This window comes from Rhamphochromis sp. 'chilingali' (genome assembly GCF_963969265.1).
Source record: "Rhamphochromis sp. 'chilingali' genome assembly, chromosome: 2".
In the NCBI taxonomy this organism is placed as follows: domain Eukaryota; kingdom Metazoa; phylum Chordata; class Actinopteri; order Cichliformes; family Cichlidae; genus Rhamphochromis; species Rhamphochromis sp. 'chilingali'.
Genome location: NC_137930.1, coordinates 62,435,743 through 62,452,141, shown reverse-complemented (window position 1 = coordinate 62,452,141; position 16,399 = coordinate 62,435,743). Strand labels below are relative to the sequence as shown.

Here is a 16,399-nt window from a genome sequence, read left to right as displayed (position 1 = left end):
TCCATTTGTTATTTGCAAGGGTAGAGCTAGGTCTGTGCTATGATAGCTTAAGAGTCTTTCAGTTCTCATTTAAAAAACAAAACAAACAAACTTGGAATCAAAGGTGCTGAACTTGCCATTTTTACTGCCGCTGTGTCTCATGTTTGTGTTGTGTGTGCTGCTATGGTACAGCTGTGCTACAGTCAATGCTGTTGTCTTGTGACAGCACGTTGGGCTGGAGAGAGAATTAAACGCTGCAGGTGTGTTTGAGGGAACCTTGGATGTGTGTTTGAGGAACAAATGAGTCACTCCTCATGGTCATCGTCCAGAACTGAGTCATGAACCTCCTCTTTTACAGGGCTTTTAGACACACAATAACTCGATACATCTGACATCGACTATAGAGACAGTCAGGGAAGCATTTAAATCCAAATGGCTAGCCTCTTGTTTTTCTCCACTTGTCAATCTGTTTGTGATAGGTGTCATTAGGCTTTTACAAGGTGTGACCGCAAAGTTTTGGGACTCCAGCCATTAAAAGATGTAAATTCACCCTATTTTTTTTTTTTCCAGAGTTGTCTCCTTGTGTGCCTTTGTGGTCCTGCTAATTTAAGATCACTCCCTGGAAGTTGGGTTCTGACCACTTCCATTTACACATTTGGGATTTTAGGATGGGCTTTATGAAATGCAGACAGCTTTTTGTGTCAATCTCACTTGACTTTTGTAGCGAGGCAATGATATTGTGTGACTATATTTGACTAGTACGCAGAGAAAATGCTCCCATATCGTGAAAATGAATGTTCGTCACATTTTGGGATGTTTATATATGAGGTTTAAAGCGTATAGCTGCTTACCAACATCATTTTGTCTAGCTTCCCTACAACTGGACCTCCTGGCAGCTTTACAAGCCAGCACTTTTTCCACTTGCCATGTCAGAAATGGATAACTACTTTGTGTTAACCTAAAAGTGCCTATAATCCCAGCTTCTAACTGCTTGTACCCCTACTGGCAAAGTGATCCGATTTCAAGGGCTAATTCCAACAAAGAAGCTAAATTGAGGGCAAGATTCATTATATAAGAAACCAAAAAAGATTTAACTTTTGGCTTCTTGTACCTTCATTTGGTAGGAATGGATTAAGAAAGGCAGGGAAGTGGTGAGACAGAGGGTGGATGTGATGCAGCAATGAGTGGAGACTTGATCCACTCCCACAGTAAGGCATAAACTTTTGACAAAGAAAGTCCCAGCCTCAACTGAGGGGAAACATATTCCTTTGAGATCAGGGTACTTTTTAGTCAACTATGTTTCAGTTGGTTAGTTTGTGTTATTGCATGTCTTTTGATCTTTTAACATGTTAGTTATGATCCAAATGTTTGTGTTTAAACACTAAAGTCACAGCAGCTGATGATCAGCTGCAACGTTCTGTCACGTAAAATTGTTTTTGTGAACGGATTTTGGTGGTTTTTATGAGAGCAACACAACAGCTACAGTTACACAAGAGAATAGACTGTCTGACAGGAAAAAATAAACAGTTAGAATACTCTCTGGAGCCTCCCAAATCATCTGAAATAACCCTTTGATATACTCCGCTCTTCAGAGAACTTAAGACTGGTTTAAGACTGGTCCTCAGTCCCCCTTACCTGGTGAACATTCAGTAAAAGTACTGAACGTTTATTGTATTTTCACCTTTCTTGTCACCTATTTCATCTCTTCTCTTTTCTTTATCTCAGGCTGCTGAGCTGGCACCAGCCCTGCAGGCAGACATGGAAGTGAAAGAGGCCATCCAGGGTGCTATCCATGGAGACAATGGCGAGATCGTCCAGATTGTGACATCTGTGGCCACTTGAGAGTCCATCTGGTTTGACAAAGATTAGAATCTTTCCCTACAGCAGGACCTGAAGAGTCTATGGAAGATTGGGGGTCAACAAATGCATACAGTCTGACAAGCACTCAAGTTAGATAGTCTTTTAACAAATATTGAAGGTCATGGATAAAACAAAGAGGAGCCTTTTTTCTGTTTTCCCCTTGCAAACTGCTTAATTCATTGTTAGCCAGATGTCGCAATGTGGAAATGCTCAGAGATTGTGAAAAGACCAAGATGCTTCAAAATCAACTGTGGCCCCTTCTGGTGGTTTCATCACTATAATGACCTGACAGGCCGAAGAATACACAGCGGGATTATTGTCTCTTCAAGGAGGGTGCTGCTCCTGGACACCATCACCCTGCCACTTCATCAGCACCAGTACTTGTTTACATCAGCTTTGGAAAATAGTGGGTTATTTGGACTTCAGCTGTTTGACTAACCCTGAGATGCCGCAGAGGGTTTGCAAAAATCCCTGAAAATTCCTCAAAACAACCAGCACTGCACTCCTTTTTTCGTCCCTTCTTGTCTGATGATCTGAAGGAGAAAGTAGAATTTGCTGTGGACAGCTGCTCTTTGTCCTAATTGATTTGATTTCCCAACACTCACCTGGATCTGGTCCATATTATCTCTCCTGGCTGTGAGACACTTTATTTTGTTCAACTTGTTTTAATGTTGCTTCAGCCATACAGCTTTGTTTGTTTTTGGTTTATCTAATTGTAACATGTTGAAATATTGGGGGAGATTTAATTCCAGAGGTAGAAGGCCATGAAATGGAAGAGACCGGGTCAATGGTAGACAGTACAAGTTGCTTATAGACAGCCAGGGAAACCCTGAAGTTGTTTATATCCCCCAGTTTTGTCTCTGTGACATCCATTCATGTGAATAAAACATGTTTGTGGTTGCCATTAAAGTGTGCTTTTGTTTAGCTTTCCCCCTCTAGTTTCTCTCTCTCTCTCTTTTTTTCATCAGACATGGTCATCAAAATAGCTCCAAGACATGACTTCGCTTTGATCTACTACAAACAGACAATCGAAATGAGTCTGAAATGATAGTTGGGGTTTGAGGTCTTGTTTCATGTTGAGCTAATTTATTAGCTATTTTTGAAGTAAATCTGTATCATGTCAACATCAATAAGTGTAGGATTAGGCTACTGTACTGTCAGGAACCTTAACAAAATACAGAGCAAACATAAGCTTTTCCATACACTCGACAGGGTTTTTGTCAGGAGACTATAAATTTATGTTTAGTCCTCATTATAATTTTTAAACTGTGACTGCATTTTTTGTGCCCACTGCGTGTCTATGCCTTTCTTTAAGTAAAGACAAAGGACTCTTATTATTTAGAATGATCCTCAAGAAATGACTAAGAAAAAAAAAGATGAGCGAGACACTCAACTGTGTTGGGATATGTTTCCCATGGTCAGCATGATGTAATAGTGTATTTTGGAGTGGGGAAAAGAGTTAGGCGACAAAATGAACTCGATAAAACAACATTCATAGTCTTGGCTGCTTCCTTTTGTTTCCTTTCAGTCTGTTGCTGTGTTTGAGTCCTTTCACACAGCCTCTTCATCTTGTACATTCCCCTCACTGCTTCTCCCACGTCTTGCTCTTCTCCCACTCAACTTGTGTTTTCTTTTCCTTTTGGAAGTTGCATTGAAGTTATGCACTAAGCTGGGCTAAAATTTCATGGGATAGTCAGGTGAGTGCATCCCTTGCCATAGCTGAGTTGAAATGCTGGCACAACCCCCTGCTCACAGTGAGCCCTCCATTAAATCTTGGACTTGGAACGGGATAGACCTTGCTCTTCACTTTTACAACTATGGACTCTATTCAGGAGCTGGAATTGGTACCATAACTATGGGCTCTCTCATGGGCTGCCTCTAAGATAACCTGCTGACAACTGAAGCAAATGATAGATGGAGAGATGCGATTGTCTGGAAAGGGAATGTGTGTTTAGAGAGGAGGAGAGGAGTGACAGGCAGAGAGCAGGCGTGTATCTTTCCCTTTTTTCTCAGCAGCTCTGTGTTCACCTGCAGAGACAGTGGGTCTGCTGGCATCTGCTCTTTGTCTACATCATCCACAGGCAGGCGTCCCTTAGGATGTTCAGCAATGAGTGAAGATCATATTTGGATCAAAAATTTCTAAACCATGTGTGTTAATGACAAATGCAGATGTAAATCTGTCTCACATTCACTCTACTCCAAAAGGTCACAGGTAAGGCTTTTAGAAACATCTCAGTCCTTTGAATTGGTTTCTGTTACGCATGAACAGAGAAAAAATATTTTTATAGATGAAATTGTGGGGATTCTGGATGGATGTATCACTGTGTTGGACCAGAGTCAGGAGCATGGCTGCTGTTATATGCATCATAAAACAGCACGAGCTTCTAAATGTCCATTTTTATTGGTTGAAGGTCTAAAAATTGAAGCTTTATTCATTATTTAAACAGACTATATAAAAAGAGAAGTTGCTAATAAGAGCTGTTTGACAGGCTTGCAGTAGGTATTATCCGCAATATATCGTAATATAAAAGAAAGGGATCCACATACACTCACTGCCGTTTTATAAGTTGCAGGTTTCTAGTGCTGGGTTTTATTCCCCTTTTACCTTCAGGACAGTCTTAATTCTTTGTTGCGCATATTTAACAAGGTGGTGAACAAATGGTCATAAATGGATGAACATGATCAGCAATAATATTTAGGTACATCGTGGTGCTTAAACAGTGCTCAGATGGTACTAAAACATCCAAAGCCTGCTAAGAAAATAACCACTACACTATTACACCACCAGCAGCAGCCTGAGCCACTGAGGATAGATCCACACTTTCATGTTTTTGCACCAACTTCTAAATACCACATCTGAATGTTACAGCAGAAATTAAGACTCATCAGACCAGGCTATAGTTTTTAAATTATCTGTTGTTTAATCCAAATTGGAGCATCAGTTTCCTGTTCTTAGCTGACAGGTGTGCCATCCAGGATGATCTTCTGCCAGAGCCCATCTGCTTCAAGGTCCAAGATGTTGTGCGTTCAGAGATGCACTTGTGCATATTTTGATTGTAACTATTTAAGTTACCTTCCTATCCTCTGACATCAATGTTTTTGTAACATCTTCTTTAAATCCTAGATATGTTTGTGTGGGAAATTTTCAGTAGTCAGCAATTTCTGGAATGCTCCAACCAGACCATCTGACACCAAACACCATGAGATGGTCAACATCACTTTTTTCATTTTTTTAAAATTTCCACTCTGTTGCTTAGCTTGAACTTAAGCAGATCATCTCGCTCATGTCTACGAGCACAAATGCATTGTTCTGTTGCATTCGTTTAGAATATGTAAACAGTATACAGAAAGTAATTTAGAAAGAAATACACAAAAATAAAGCAAAAATACACAACAATATAGCTTCACATTTGCTGCTTTAGTTTACACATACAAAGTGGGAAGAAGTGCAAACTTATAAGTTATTATTTATCCAGCTTTCTTATTGATATAAACCTCAAAAACAACAACATAAATATTTATTAGTGCAAAGAATTTAGACACTATGTGAAATACAAAATACAGTTGTGTATAGTTTTTACAATTCCATAATTTTACATCCATACATCAAAGACAAATACCTCCAATTTTGGAATGCTGATTGCGAAATCTGAGCAAACACAGAATAACAACTAAATAAACCTTGTGAAGTGACAGCAATGCTAACCAACTATATAGTCACCCTATATCTCTTTAAGGCACCCTCTGACTTCTATATTGTGTCTGTTCCTCATGTGTATCATATATGATCAGTCCTACATGCTATTTTACTATTTCACTCTCTCGAGACCCCCCTGATCATTCAAAGACCAGTATGTAGAGTTTTAGAACTTCCAAAAGTCTGACTTCTGTCAGCACGTACAGTTTCATACTTTCAAGACTGCACAAAACCACAATTTTCCTTGATTCAAGTAACCCACACATGTGCGTCTAGAATTAATGTTAATGGGTCACTCAAGAACAATCAATCAAATTTCAGGCACCAGACTGACATTTTTGATGTTGTCAAAAGCCAAAAAGAGTCAAATCTGACCAGAACAGTTTGTAAGGGTTAAAATGGCCACGAGAAGTTCAGGTGCCGTTGGTAAATCACAGAGAGAGAGAGAGAAAAGAAAAGAAAAAAGCCCGCAAGGATTAAGAACCATGTAAAGATTGTTCACTTTCAAAGACTGGATGGTATTTTATTGAGACAGCATAGGGAACTCCCTGAATCGTGAAAAATAGTCAAACCTTTGAGGAGAAGTGGGTGCCGCAGAGTCCAGCCGAAGCTGCCTGAATGGGAGGTCCTCCTTTAGTTTGGGGACCAGATGTGTGAGAGAGGAGGGGTACAGAGGCAACCAGACAACAGCTACAAAATACTTCCTAGTTTCTCTAAACAAACTGCATAAGTTGGCAGCTCAGACCTTCGGCTGAACGCACGCATCTGATATCAGCTTCAGAGGTAAGTTAGATAATTCCACGGCCGTTTGTATTGATTACTGAAATGCGCATTACGTCGTTGCCCTGAAGGTTAACCGAGGACGTGATGACGTGAGGGGGTAACTGCTTTTGACAGACCCAGGGTGTATGATGTCTGAGCTGCTTTTCTGCTGTTCTCTTTATGGTAGTTGCTTCTACTTGACCGCCTACATTCATTCAAAAGCAGTAATTCCAAAAACGAGCGCAAATGTTGTGGCGCGTCATAGCACTTTGGCACAGTGTGCAGTCATCAGATACAGACTGTTAACGTCTAGGAGTGCGCAGCAGGTGCGCCATGTCACCTAAAAATAGACAAACAAAGCTGTAATGAGCTTTAACAGCAGTGATTTAAACGCGTTAAAGTGGAGGCAGTTTCGTTGTACTGTCAGTAATCAACTACATATACACAACTGACAAGTTGTTGTTGTTTTTGTAAGGTTTTTTTTTTTTTTTTTAAATACTCGCATAAAAGAGATCACATTTAATGTGATATTAGCATTGTTTTATGTGTGTTTTTGTGCTGTTAGTATGGGTGAGCTGGTTGCAAGAAATCATCAGAGTTGACTCAGAAGCTTTGCCTGTTTTATGAGCTACAGTGCCATAACCATCAAACCTTTCTTGCATTAAACGTCTCAGCCGGATTAATTTATTCTGTAAGGTCTGCGGTTCGTTTGAGCAAGTTACTTTAACATTTTTATTAGCACTGAATGGCATCATAGTAAAATTGCATTATGTTAGTTATGGAGGGCCTACTGTTTAACTTAAGCTGCAGGGAACTTAATAAGATCAACATTGCCTCATTCCACGTAACAAGATTTATGGAAAGACTTTCATTCAGCAAACTATTTTTATGGATTAATATGAATAGCCTAGGCTGTTCTATTATATTTGCATCCAGTACAGTGAAAAATCTGGAACGTTGAATCTAATGCTGTGACTCTGGCACTCTTGTGGATCAGGATAAGAAAATTTACACTTTGTGAGTTTTAACATGCCAGAATAATCATCTGTTTCCACAGACATTAGGGACTGAGAGAGGTTGTCTAGTTTGGAAAAAGCCCAACTCTAATCCCATGGGAGAACGACTGCTTGTTTGTTAACACCAGAAAGCCCTCTCATGTGATGAAAGGGAAAACTGAATGTACCCTTTTCATTGAACACAAATGTAAGTACTCTGAGATGACCCGTTTGATTTCCCTTCTCTTATCTTTGTTATGGTTACAAATATGATTATGCCAAAGATGGCATGCAGTACATGGATTTGTCTGGAGCCACAATTGGCTGATGTCTCAGAGCATGATTTTCTTGGGTTCGACTGATTCAAAAGGTCAGGCCAGGAAAACAGGGACTCAGAGGTTTCGGGGACAGTTGAACACCCATCTCTGATCCTTCATCCCACCATCTCTGGTTAAAATCACCCATCAACCCACCACGAGTCCTATAATGTCACTCTGTATGTGTGAGTGTATGTGGCTGGCTCGCATGAATTTACAGTGTGTTAGTGTGTATCCAGGGGCAAGAGTGTTTATGAGGCTTAATAAATTGAGCTACTTGCCTCCTATCCGAGCATTAATGTCGACCAGAAACGTTCCTTTTGGTATTCTGCGGATGTGCTACAAGCTTCGAGCCCAAGGCCGAGTCATTTGTTAGCTTACTTGATCCCAGTTTGCACAAAACAGCTTGCCACCAGAGTCACTAAAAGTTGAGATAAAGGAAAGCCTTGTTCAGTATTTGAACATATTCCAGGCTAGAATGAGCATAGAGATTTCACATTCAAAGATAATGCAGAAATGGAGCGATCAACAGAATCTGCATGTGTTACTTAAGTGTAGAGGGGAGACGAGACAGAGAGGATCTTGGGATAAAAGATTAAGACAGATATGAGTTTTGGGAAAGAGACAGGGAAAAGGAAGAGAACAGCTACACTGCAGCATGTTTTCTATATAAGAAAAATAGTACAATAAGACATCTTACCATAACAAAGCCTACATGTTTACAAGTAATGGCAGATGTTTTCAAAACAGCTGGCAGATGTTTAGTATAGAAATCATCTTGTAATAACTAATGAGCATTACAATTTACGAAGTTCTTACAAGAAGTTATGGTCAGCTACTTAATAGGGGGAGAAAGGGGGAGTAAGAGTTTTAACTTAGACGTAATTATATTTTTCAGATTGGGCTCACCGTAAAAATGTGTCTGTGTTTTAGGGTGGAAATAGAGTGTCTGTGTGGGTTCTCGAGACCATCCAGGTCACGTTAGTCTAGAGCTTGAAGAGAGGACAACTGGATTTATTTAGGAGATTATTTGAGAGTGTTCTAAGGAGTGAGATATTTATTAACGGAGAGAGGCTTGGCCCTCATTTTACAAGTGACCATGTTTGTTTAAAAGGCTGTTGCATCATGGGCTGTCACTGCATCATGTGTCCATTATGTAAGTGACCCAACAGGCACAATACCAGGGCCCTTGAATTACTTCACTTAGGTGGAATGCATGTTATTATTAACAAGACACTAAGTTTAATGAAAAATAAAATTTTTTTTGACAATATCTAGTTAATATACCATTACAGCTGTGGACAATATTCAAAAATATTCAATATTCAAAATATTCTGTCTTGGCAAGAAAACCTTTGAAGTTTGGTTAATTTCCATGAGAATTATATTAGCTATCCTACTATTATAAAGTAGCCAAATGTTGTGTATTCACTGACAGAGAGTTCTGCGGTATCTTAACTATTCCTAGGACTGCACTCTTTGACATAGACCTCAGATGTTATTTCTGGAATCTGCTGGAGCCATTCTCTCAACTCTTATTATCACTGGGAACAGTCTAGACTTCACTTTTCACATATTTTCCAGTTGTTCTTTCATCCTCTTGTACTTGTCAGTCGTCTTATGCTGCTTCTTTTTGATGGTACTATGAGGTACAATTGTCATATATTCTGCTTCTTGTCAACCACCACTATATTTAGATGGCTAGCCAACAGCTGTTTTTGTCGACAGGCTCTTAGCTCTGCTGCTCTTGGTCACTTCTGCATGGGTTTGTTTCCCAGTGGGACTTTGAAGATCCTTATCCATTCATGGCAAGGATGTTTCTGTACTCTATCTGTTATGGCCCGTCTAAGGGTGGCCAGACCACAACATGATCCATCCTCGTCAGACCTCAAGCTGCCACATCACACAATTGGTACGACTCTACAATGATTTATTTACAATATGTTATTTCATTAGCTGGTTATAACTTCAGGGTGCCAAAACAACAAACAAAGTGAGTCTATATTAAGGATTTACCAAACTTACCTAATCAAAATACACAAACAAAAGAAAGCTATAATGAAAATAAAAGGCAGTCCACCCCTACGAACTCTTTGTTGGGATGAGCTGAGGATGAATGAATGGCAGTCCATGGCAGCTTCAACATATGTCATCTCCAGCTAGATAACCAATCCATCTTCTGGATCCACCAATCACGGAGAGGCACCTGCACACTGAGATTTACATGCTGAACAACAACCCTATGACATCAGTCGTAGCACCTCCTTTCACAAGAATTAACATTCCTCTAAATGTTTAATTCAAAAAGCAAGTTCCAAAGATCTAGACAAGGCATCGGCCAACACATTATTCTTACTATTTTTGTAGTTGAGATGAGATGAGATAGCCTTTATTTGTCAGTTGCAGGTCTTTTGCCCAGTTGATCTGCAAGTCTTCCCCTATCCACAGCCCAAATGACTAGTTGCCTGACTTAAAACCTAAACCTAACTTTACTCCAAGTTTGTCTACCATAATTTAATGATTATTGGGACTAGCTAGACTCTCATGAGAAAAACACAATTGCACATTCTCACAGGTTATGTGTTTCCCCCCCCCCCCCCCCCCTGACCTTTCTAACTTCCAGTAAGGGTTCATCTAAGATAATCAGTCATCAATATGTAGGTCCTCTAAGCTAATCTTCATATGCTAAACCAGTATTAAAATCACACAGCAATAAAGACTAGCACCTAAGTCTTTGGTTTGAGTTGCGCATTTGGAAAAGGAACACTAATGGATTCTGATCGGTAAACGCTCGTACAGGCAGCACACTCAATCCAACGTAAACTTCAAAGTTCTGTGAAGCAAATAACAAGGCAAGAGCCTTGTGATCTATACCTTGTTTATTTTCTTGCAAGAGAACAGCTCCTGCACCAAATGAACTGGCATCAACTTCCAGTTCAAAGAGGCGCTAAACGTTTCTCACGGAGAGGCACCCGCACACTGAAATTTGCATACTGAACAATAACCCTACAACATCAGTCATAACACAGGCATAGTCATGCATCGCAGAATGTTTTCTCACATTACTTTGGTCCATATCCCTTGATAAGTTTGTAAACTTGTAGCTTTTCACAAAGTATGATTTGTTTACCACCAAAGATCTAAAACGCATCCCTAGAAATCATGTGAGAATGTTCAGTTTGCCTATTGGCCAAAGTTGTCTTGGGTGAAGGCAAAGTTTTATGCTCTGGATTAGTGGACAACACTGGAGAATTTACTTCCAATTAGGGCTGCCACAAACGATTATTTTGATAGTCGACTAGTCACCGATTATTTTTGCGATTAGTCGACTAATCAGATCATCATCCATTGGACATACAGCTTATCGCACCAGCAGCATCTGCTCTTATATAACTATCATTAGCTTACAGCTTTAAGTGTTTAAGGTATGTGCTAACTAAAAATAAAGACAAGATGATAGTTTATTAAATTTTAATGAAATCTGCAGATTGTTGTGGTTTAATAAACTCCTTGCTATCTAAAATATAACAGGACACCGGAGTAAATTCTTGAGCATCTCACACTTCTGATAATCAGCTGTCTGCTTGACATTTATTCAGCTGTGTAAAAACTTTAATCTCAGCCAAACCGATTTACTCAGGAACAAATAAAATACTAAAAAAAGCCAAACAATAACATTTTGAAGTTATCTAAGTGACTTATATATATATTTAACCTGAGTAGCGAAAGACGGCGGTCGGTTTGAAAACGATTTGCCGGGAGTCCGGTGTTCTCACGGCTCTAGTTAGCCTAGCCTAGCCTCCGGCTAGCTATCGAGCTAGTGGGTAACAGACGTCTCTGAAAACGTCGGAGCACTTTTGAAAATATGTGGTGTCTTGATAAACTGAGCAGATATTTGAGGTTTACACAGCTACATTCTCGCCTAAAAATATGTTAAACATTTATTTTGTGACCCAGAAAGAATAATAAGAGTAAAACCAACTAGCTGCCACCATTGTTGGAAACTGAGCTGGGCCGCGCTATGAATTCTGGGACACAGCTTCTTCTTCTTCGGGGTTTAACGGCAGTTGGCATCCTTGTACATGCAGTGCTGCCATCTTCTGTTTCAGTCTGTTATTACACTCTTAAATCCTGCTACTTATTCCTGCGTCTTTCAGGATCTTACAAAGCTTCAAACGACACGTCGACTATTAAATCAGTCGTCAACGATTTTGATAGTCGACGTAATCGTGACTAGTCGACTAATCGTGGCAGCCCTACTTCCAATATTCGTATTTATCTAGGCAATTTTGTTCTTTTTATGTCTAATTGCTACAGTTTGTGTACTCTATGTGTCTGTCTTACTCTCCTGCACGCCAAAGCATACCTGGCTTGCAAACTTGCAAACCTCTTTTGATTGGAACTGGATTGAGACTGCCTTCTCCAAAGGGTTCCAAAGGGTGTTTTTACAGTGTTTTACATCTCTATAAATGAACTGCATCAAGTGGGAAATTGAAGCAGAGTTTAATTTAAACGTACTAAACAACTCAGGTGTGAAAACACCCTCAGTGTTCATGGCTTTGGTTGGTCTACAGTTGGGAACCTTTTCACACCAAGTGACTGTTCCTCAGAAAGACCGACTAAATTTGATGTTTTTTCAGCTTTTATTTATTTTTTCTCAAAATTTATTTGTATAACATTGTTTATTGGGAACATTTTTTAACTCTAAGTCATTCCCAAAATCTGGTTTTCTTCACTTATTGGTCATGATTAGTACACACTGTTCATCTCTAATCATCCTCTGATCTGCTTCCTGTCACATCACGTTGCTCTATTAATTTTCCCTAACAACCTCCAGAAGGTGTGTGGCAAAATTGAAAAGAAAACTAGAAACAGATCCTCATTAAATCACTCACAGTTCAGTTCAGTTCAGTTCAGTTCATTTTTATTTCAAACATTTCAAACATGTGCCTTCACAATCATTACAAAATATCATTCCATTATTTGTTTGAAAAGGAGTAGGCTGAAGTATTTACTTATTTGTCCCTACCCCCTCAAGTTTTACCTCTCATTCATTTAATTTTTTTTTTTGTCTTAAATTAAACAAACAACATATGAAACATATAAACATATGAAGTAAAACAAAACATAACATACATAAATCAAAAACAAGAAATTAGCAAGCCCCACCACAGTATAGTTTCTTTCATATGAAAAATACAGAATGTGTATATTTGCAGATACACAAGTTATGGAAAAACAACAAAACAAAACAAAACAAAAAAACAAAAAAACAACCAAAAAAGAACCGCAACACCATTACCAGCAACATTACCATCCTGGGTTAACCCCGTTTTCTTCATTCTTATACTTATTTAAAATTAGGTTTTTATATTTTACTTTAAACTGTTTTATGTTTTGACTGTCTTTTATTTCTTCTGTTAGACTGTTCCATAATTTAACTCCTACAACTGAGATAGACATAGTTCTTAAAGTTGTTCTAGCACTTTGTATTTTTAAATTCCATTTCCCTCTTAAGTTATACCCACCTCTTTCTATGAACAATTTACAGATTTCTTTGGGAAGCAATTTATTTCTGACTTTATACATTATTTGCGCTGTTTTAAGCTTCACCAAGTCTTGGAATTTAATAGCTTGCATTTTGACAAAGAGTGCATTTGTATGGTCCCTGTACCCTACATTATTTATTAATCTAATGGCCCTTTTCTGTATTATAGTTATTGTTTGTGTGTTACTTTTGTATGTGTTTCCCCAGACCTCTACACAGTAGCTCATATATGGCAGTAGTAAAGCACAGTATAAAATGTGCAGTGCTTTCTGATCCAACATATGCTTTGCTTTTCCCAGGACGGCAATGCCCCGTGCCAATTTCCCCCGAACATAAGTAATGTGTGGCTTCCAACAGAGCTTGTGGTCAATGATCACCCCAAGAAATTTTATTTCATTTACTCTTTCTAAATATACATTGTCAACACATATTTCTACTTCGATGTTTTTCTTTTGGTTTCCAAACAACATAAATTTGGTTTTATCTAGATTCAATGATAATTTATTTATATCAAACCACTTCTTTAATATCGTTAATTCCTGTGTGATCATTTCCAAAACCTGTGGCAATTCCCCACCTGCACACAGTATATTTGTGTCATCTGCAAATATTACAAACTTTAAAATCTCCGATACTCTGCAGATATCATTTAAGTACATAATAAACATTTTTGGACCCAGTACTGAACCTTGAGGTACTCCACAAGCTATATCCATCAAATTAGATTTATATTCATTTATTTGTACATATTGTTGCCTATTCCCTACATAGCTTTTTAACCATTCCAAAACCACTCCCCTAAACCCGTACTTTTCCAGTTTTTTTAATAGAATTTCATGATTAACAGTATCAAACGCCTTCTTTAGATCTAAGAAAACTCCGAGCGCATACCTCTTATTATCCATACATTCCGTTATCTTTTCCATTAGATCTATCAGTGCCAAAGCTGTTGATCTCACAGTCAAGTATATCACATGCTTGGTTTTATTTAGGAACAGAGGAAAGCGGATGTGATGTGAACTTCTTTGCTCAGACTGTTTATTGGCTCAAGTGTTGGTGTTCAGGTCCAATCGGGGGTTTTGTGCATTCTTGATGATTATGGTGGAAGTGGAGGGGCAGGGCGGAGGGGGGTAACTTTCCAACTCTGACAGTTATGTATGCAATCAGTGCTGAACAAGAACCTTTTCATTTTAGGGATGCGCCCTGCCTGAATAGCTCAGCACAGCCGAAGAGAATTAGGTGAATGCTGTTGCACCCAGCTGTGCCTTGGATCAGCAATAGTTTAGTGCAATTACAAAGTAAGAGACAAGATCAGGAAACACCCAAAGGCTGTGCTGTCACTGCTGAGCAACGTGATGAAGTGAGTATGGATGGTAGTGGACCCCAGAAGACCGAGGGATGAATCAAATGTTAACAAGGAGGAATAAAAGAAAAAATGAAAACCAAAAACTTCTGATCTTGCTTTAAAGAACACTTCACATGACATCAGTCATTTCTTGCAAGGAAAAAAGGTGGCACGAGGTCATTGCACAATGACATGCATAATAATGTTTGATCGTCACTGATAATGTTATGATTATCAAAGATCAATGTAGTAACAGTGACATTTTGCAGTGTATGATACAATTAGCACTGAAGTTGTTGGTTTGTGTGTTGGATGGTCATTTGTTATGAAAGTGATTCTCCAGCATCTGGTTCAGCTCTTCATGATCATGTGATCTGTGGGTAAAATAGTTTGGTGCAAGCACACGCACCGACACATCTGTTTTATTCATGTTGTGGGACATTACATTGACTTATATTCATTTCCTGGCATCTTCCCCTATCCACAGCCCAAATGACTAGTTGCCTGACTTAAAACCTAAACCTAACTTTACTCCAAGTTTGTCTACCATAATTTAATGATTATTGGGACTAGCTAGACTCTCATGAGAAAAACACAATTGCACATTCTCACAGGTTATGTGTTTTTTTCCCCCCTGACCTTTCTAACTTCCAGTAAGGGTTCATCTAAGATAATCAGTCATCGATATGTAGGTCCTCTAAGCTAATCTTCATATGCTAAACCAGTATTAAATTAACCAAATTGAATGCACCACATAGAGCCTAGTGTATTTGTCGATCCTTATCCTGCCTTCTTCATCTCTACTTCCCAATAATGCTTTGTACAAATGCACAAAAACCTCAGTGATTAATAGCTTGCTGTTAAAGTTATGATAGATACACCCTGCAGTGAAATCAGGAGGGGATTAATTACACTTTCAGGATGTAATTGCTGGAGTCATTCATTACAATTAGGTCACAAAGCGGTTATTGATGTTGTGTTGAGATCAATTTGCCGTCAGAGATAGCAGATGTGAATTAGAGGAATGAACGAGAAGTGAGCGTTAGTGAACTGGCTCTCTCTTTGCCTTTGAAACATTCCTAGCGACAATGCAGCGAGTGCTACCTGAAGAAATATTGACAGAAACATGACAGTGGATTCCTGAGAATGTGTGCTAGCTGTACTGTCTGTGTATGAGTGCCTGACAGGGGTGCCAGTTTATATTACTCTCCTGTGTCTTTTTACATTATCTTTATATTTTAATATAAAATAATGGCATTATTTGTGAGCTATGTCTTTTGGCTTTCTGTTAGTCAAGTGTGGGATATTGATCTGGGCGGTTAAATAGCACAGGTACACTTCAGGGACAACAATGAGACAATTGTCAGTGCAGGCTTTCAGCTTTAACGAAACTGTTGTAATAAATATTTTGGAATTACAGTCATTTTTCTGCACAACCTCCCGATGTTAGAGGCTCAAAAGTAATAATATAATATAATATAACTTTAAATAAATAAACCTGAAGCCTAAAAAACCACCTGCATTTGAGGATTATGCTTTTCTTGCGCTTTACTGCATTCAACTTCAGTTGCTGCTCATTTGTGGATCTCTTTGTCTTCAGTTCTGTCTTCAGTACCTGAAAAGCTCTGTTCTTCTGAGATGAGGTGACTGACTTGGGTATTGAAGAACATCTAGTTTCTTTGACTTGAGAAGCTAGTAAGCTTTAGGTCATTATTCATTTGTATTCTTTTAACAGCATTTGTTTAAATCTGACTAAAGAGTATAGCCTGATCTTGATGCTTCTATTAGCAGTCACATCATCAAAGGACATTACTGCCCAATCCCCACTGGTATCCCTGCGCCCACCATGTTTGACAGAAAATGTGATACGCGTTGGATCATGAGCTCTTTCTTTCC

The 16,399-nt window shown here is 38.9% G+C and overlaps 1 protein-coding gene across 3 annotated transcripts in view; it reads left to right on the top strand.

Moving 5' to 3' along the window:
* Nucleotides 1-2,777, top strand: part of banp (BTG3 associated nuclear protein) — a 34,976-nt gene extending 32,199 nt beyond the window's left edge. For all 3 annotated transcript variants that reach the window (XM_080874804.1, XM_080874803.1, XM_080874805.1), the window contains one exon: nucleotides 1,705-2,777. In XM_080874804.1, coding sequence (XP_080730930.1) covers nucleotides 1,705-1,821 — 117 coding nt within the window. In that variant the 3' untranslated portion in view covers nucleotides 1,822-2,777. The remainder of the gene's footprint in view (nucleotides 1-1,704) is intronic.
* The last annotated feature ends 13,622 nt before the right edge of the window (nucleotides 2,778-16,399 follow it).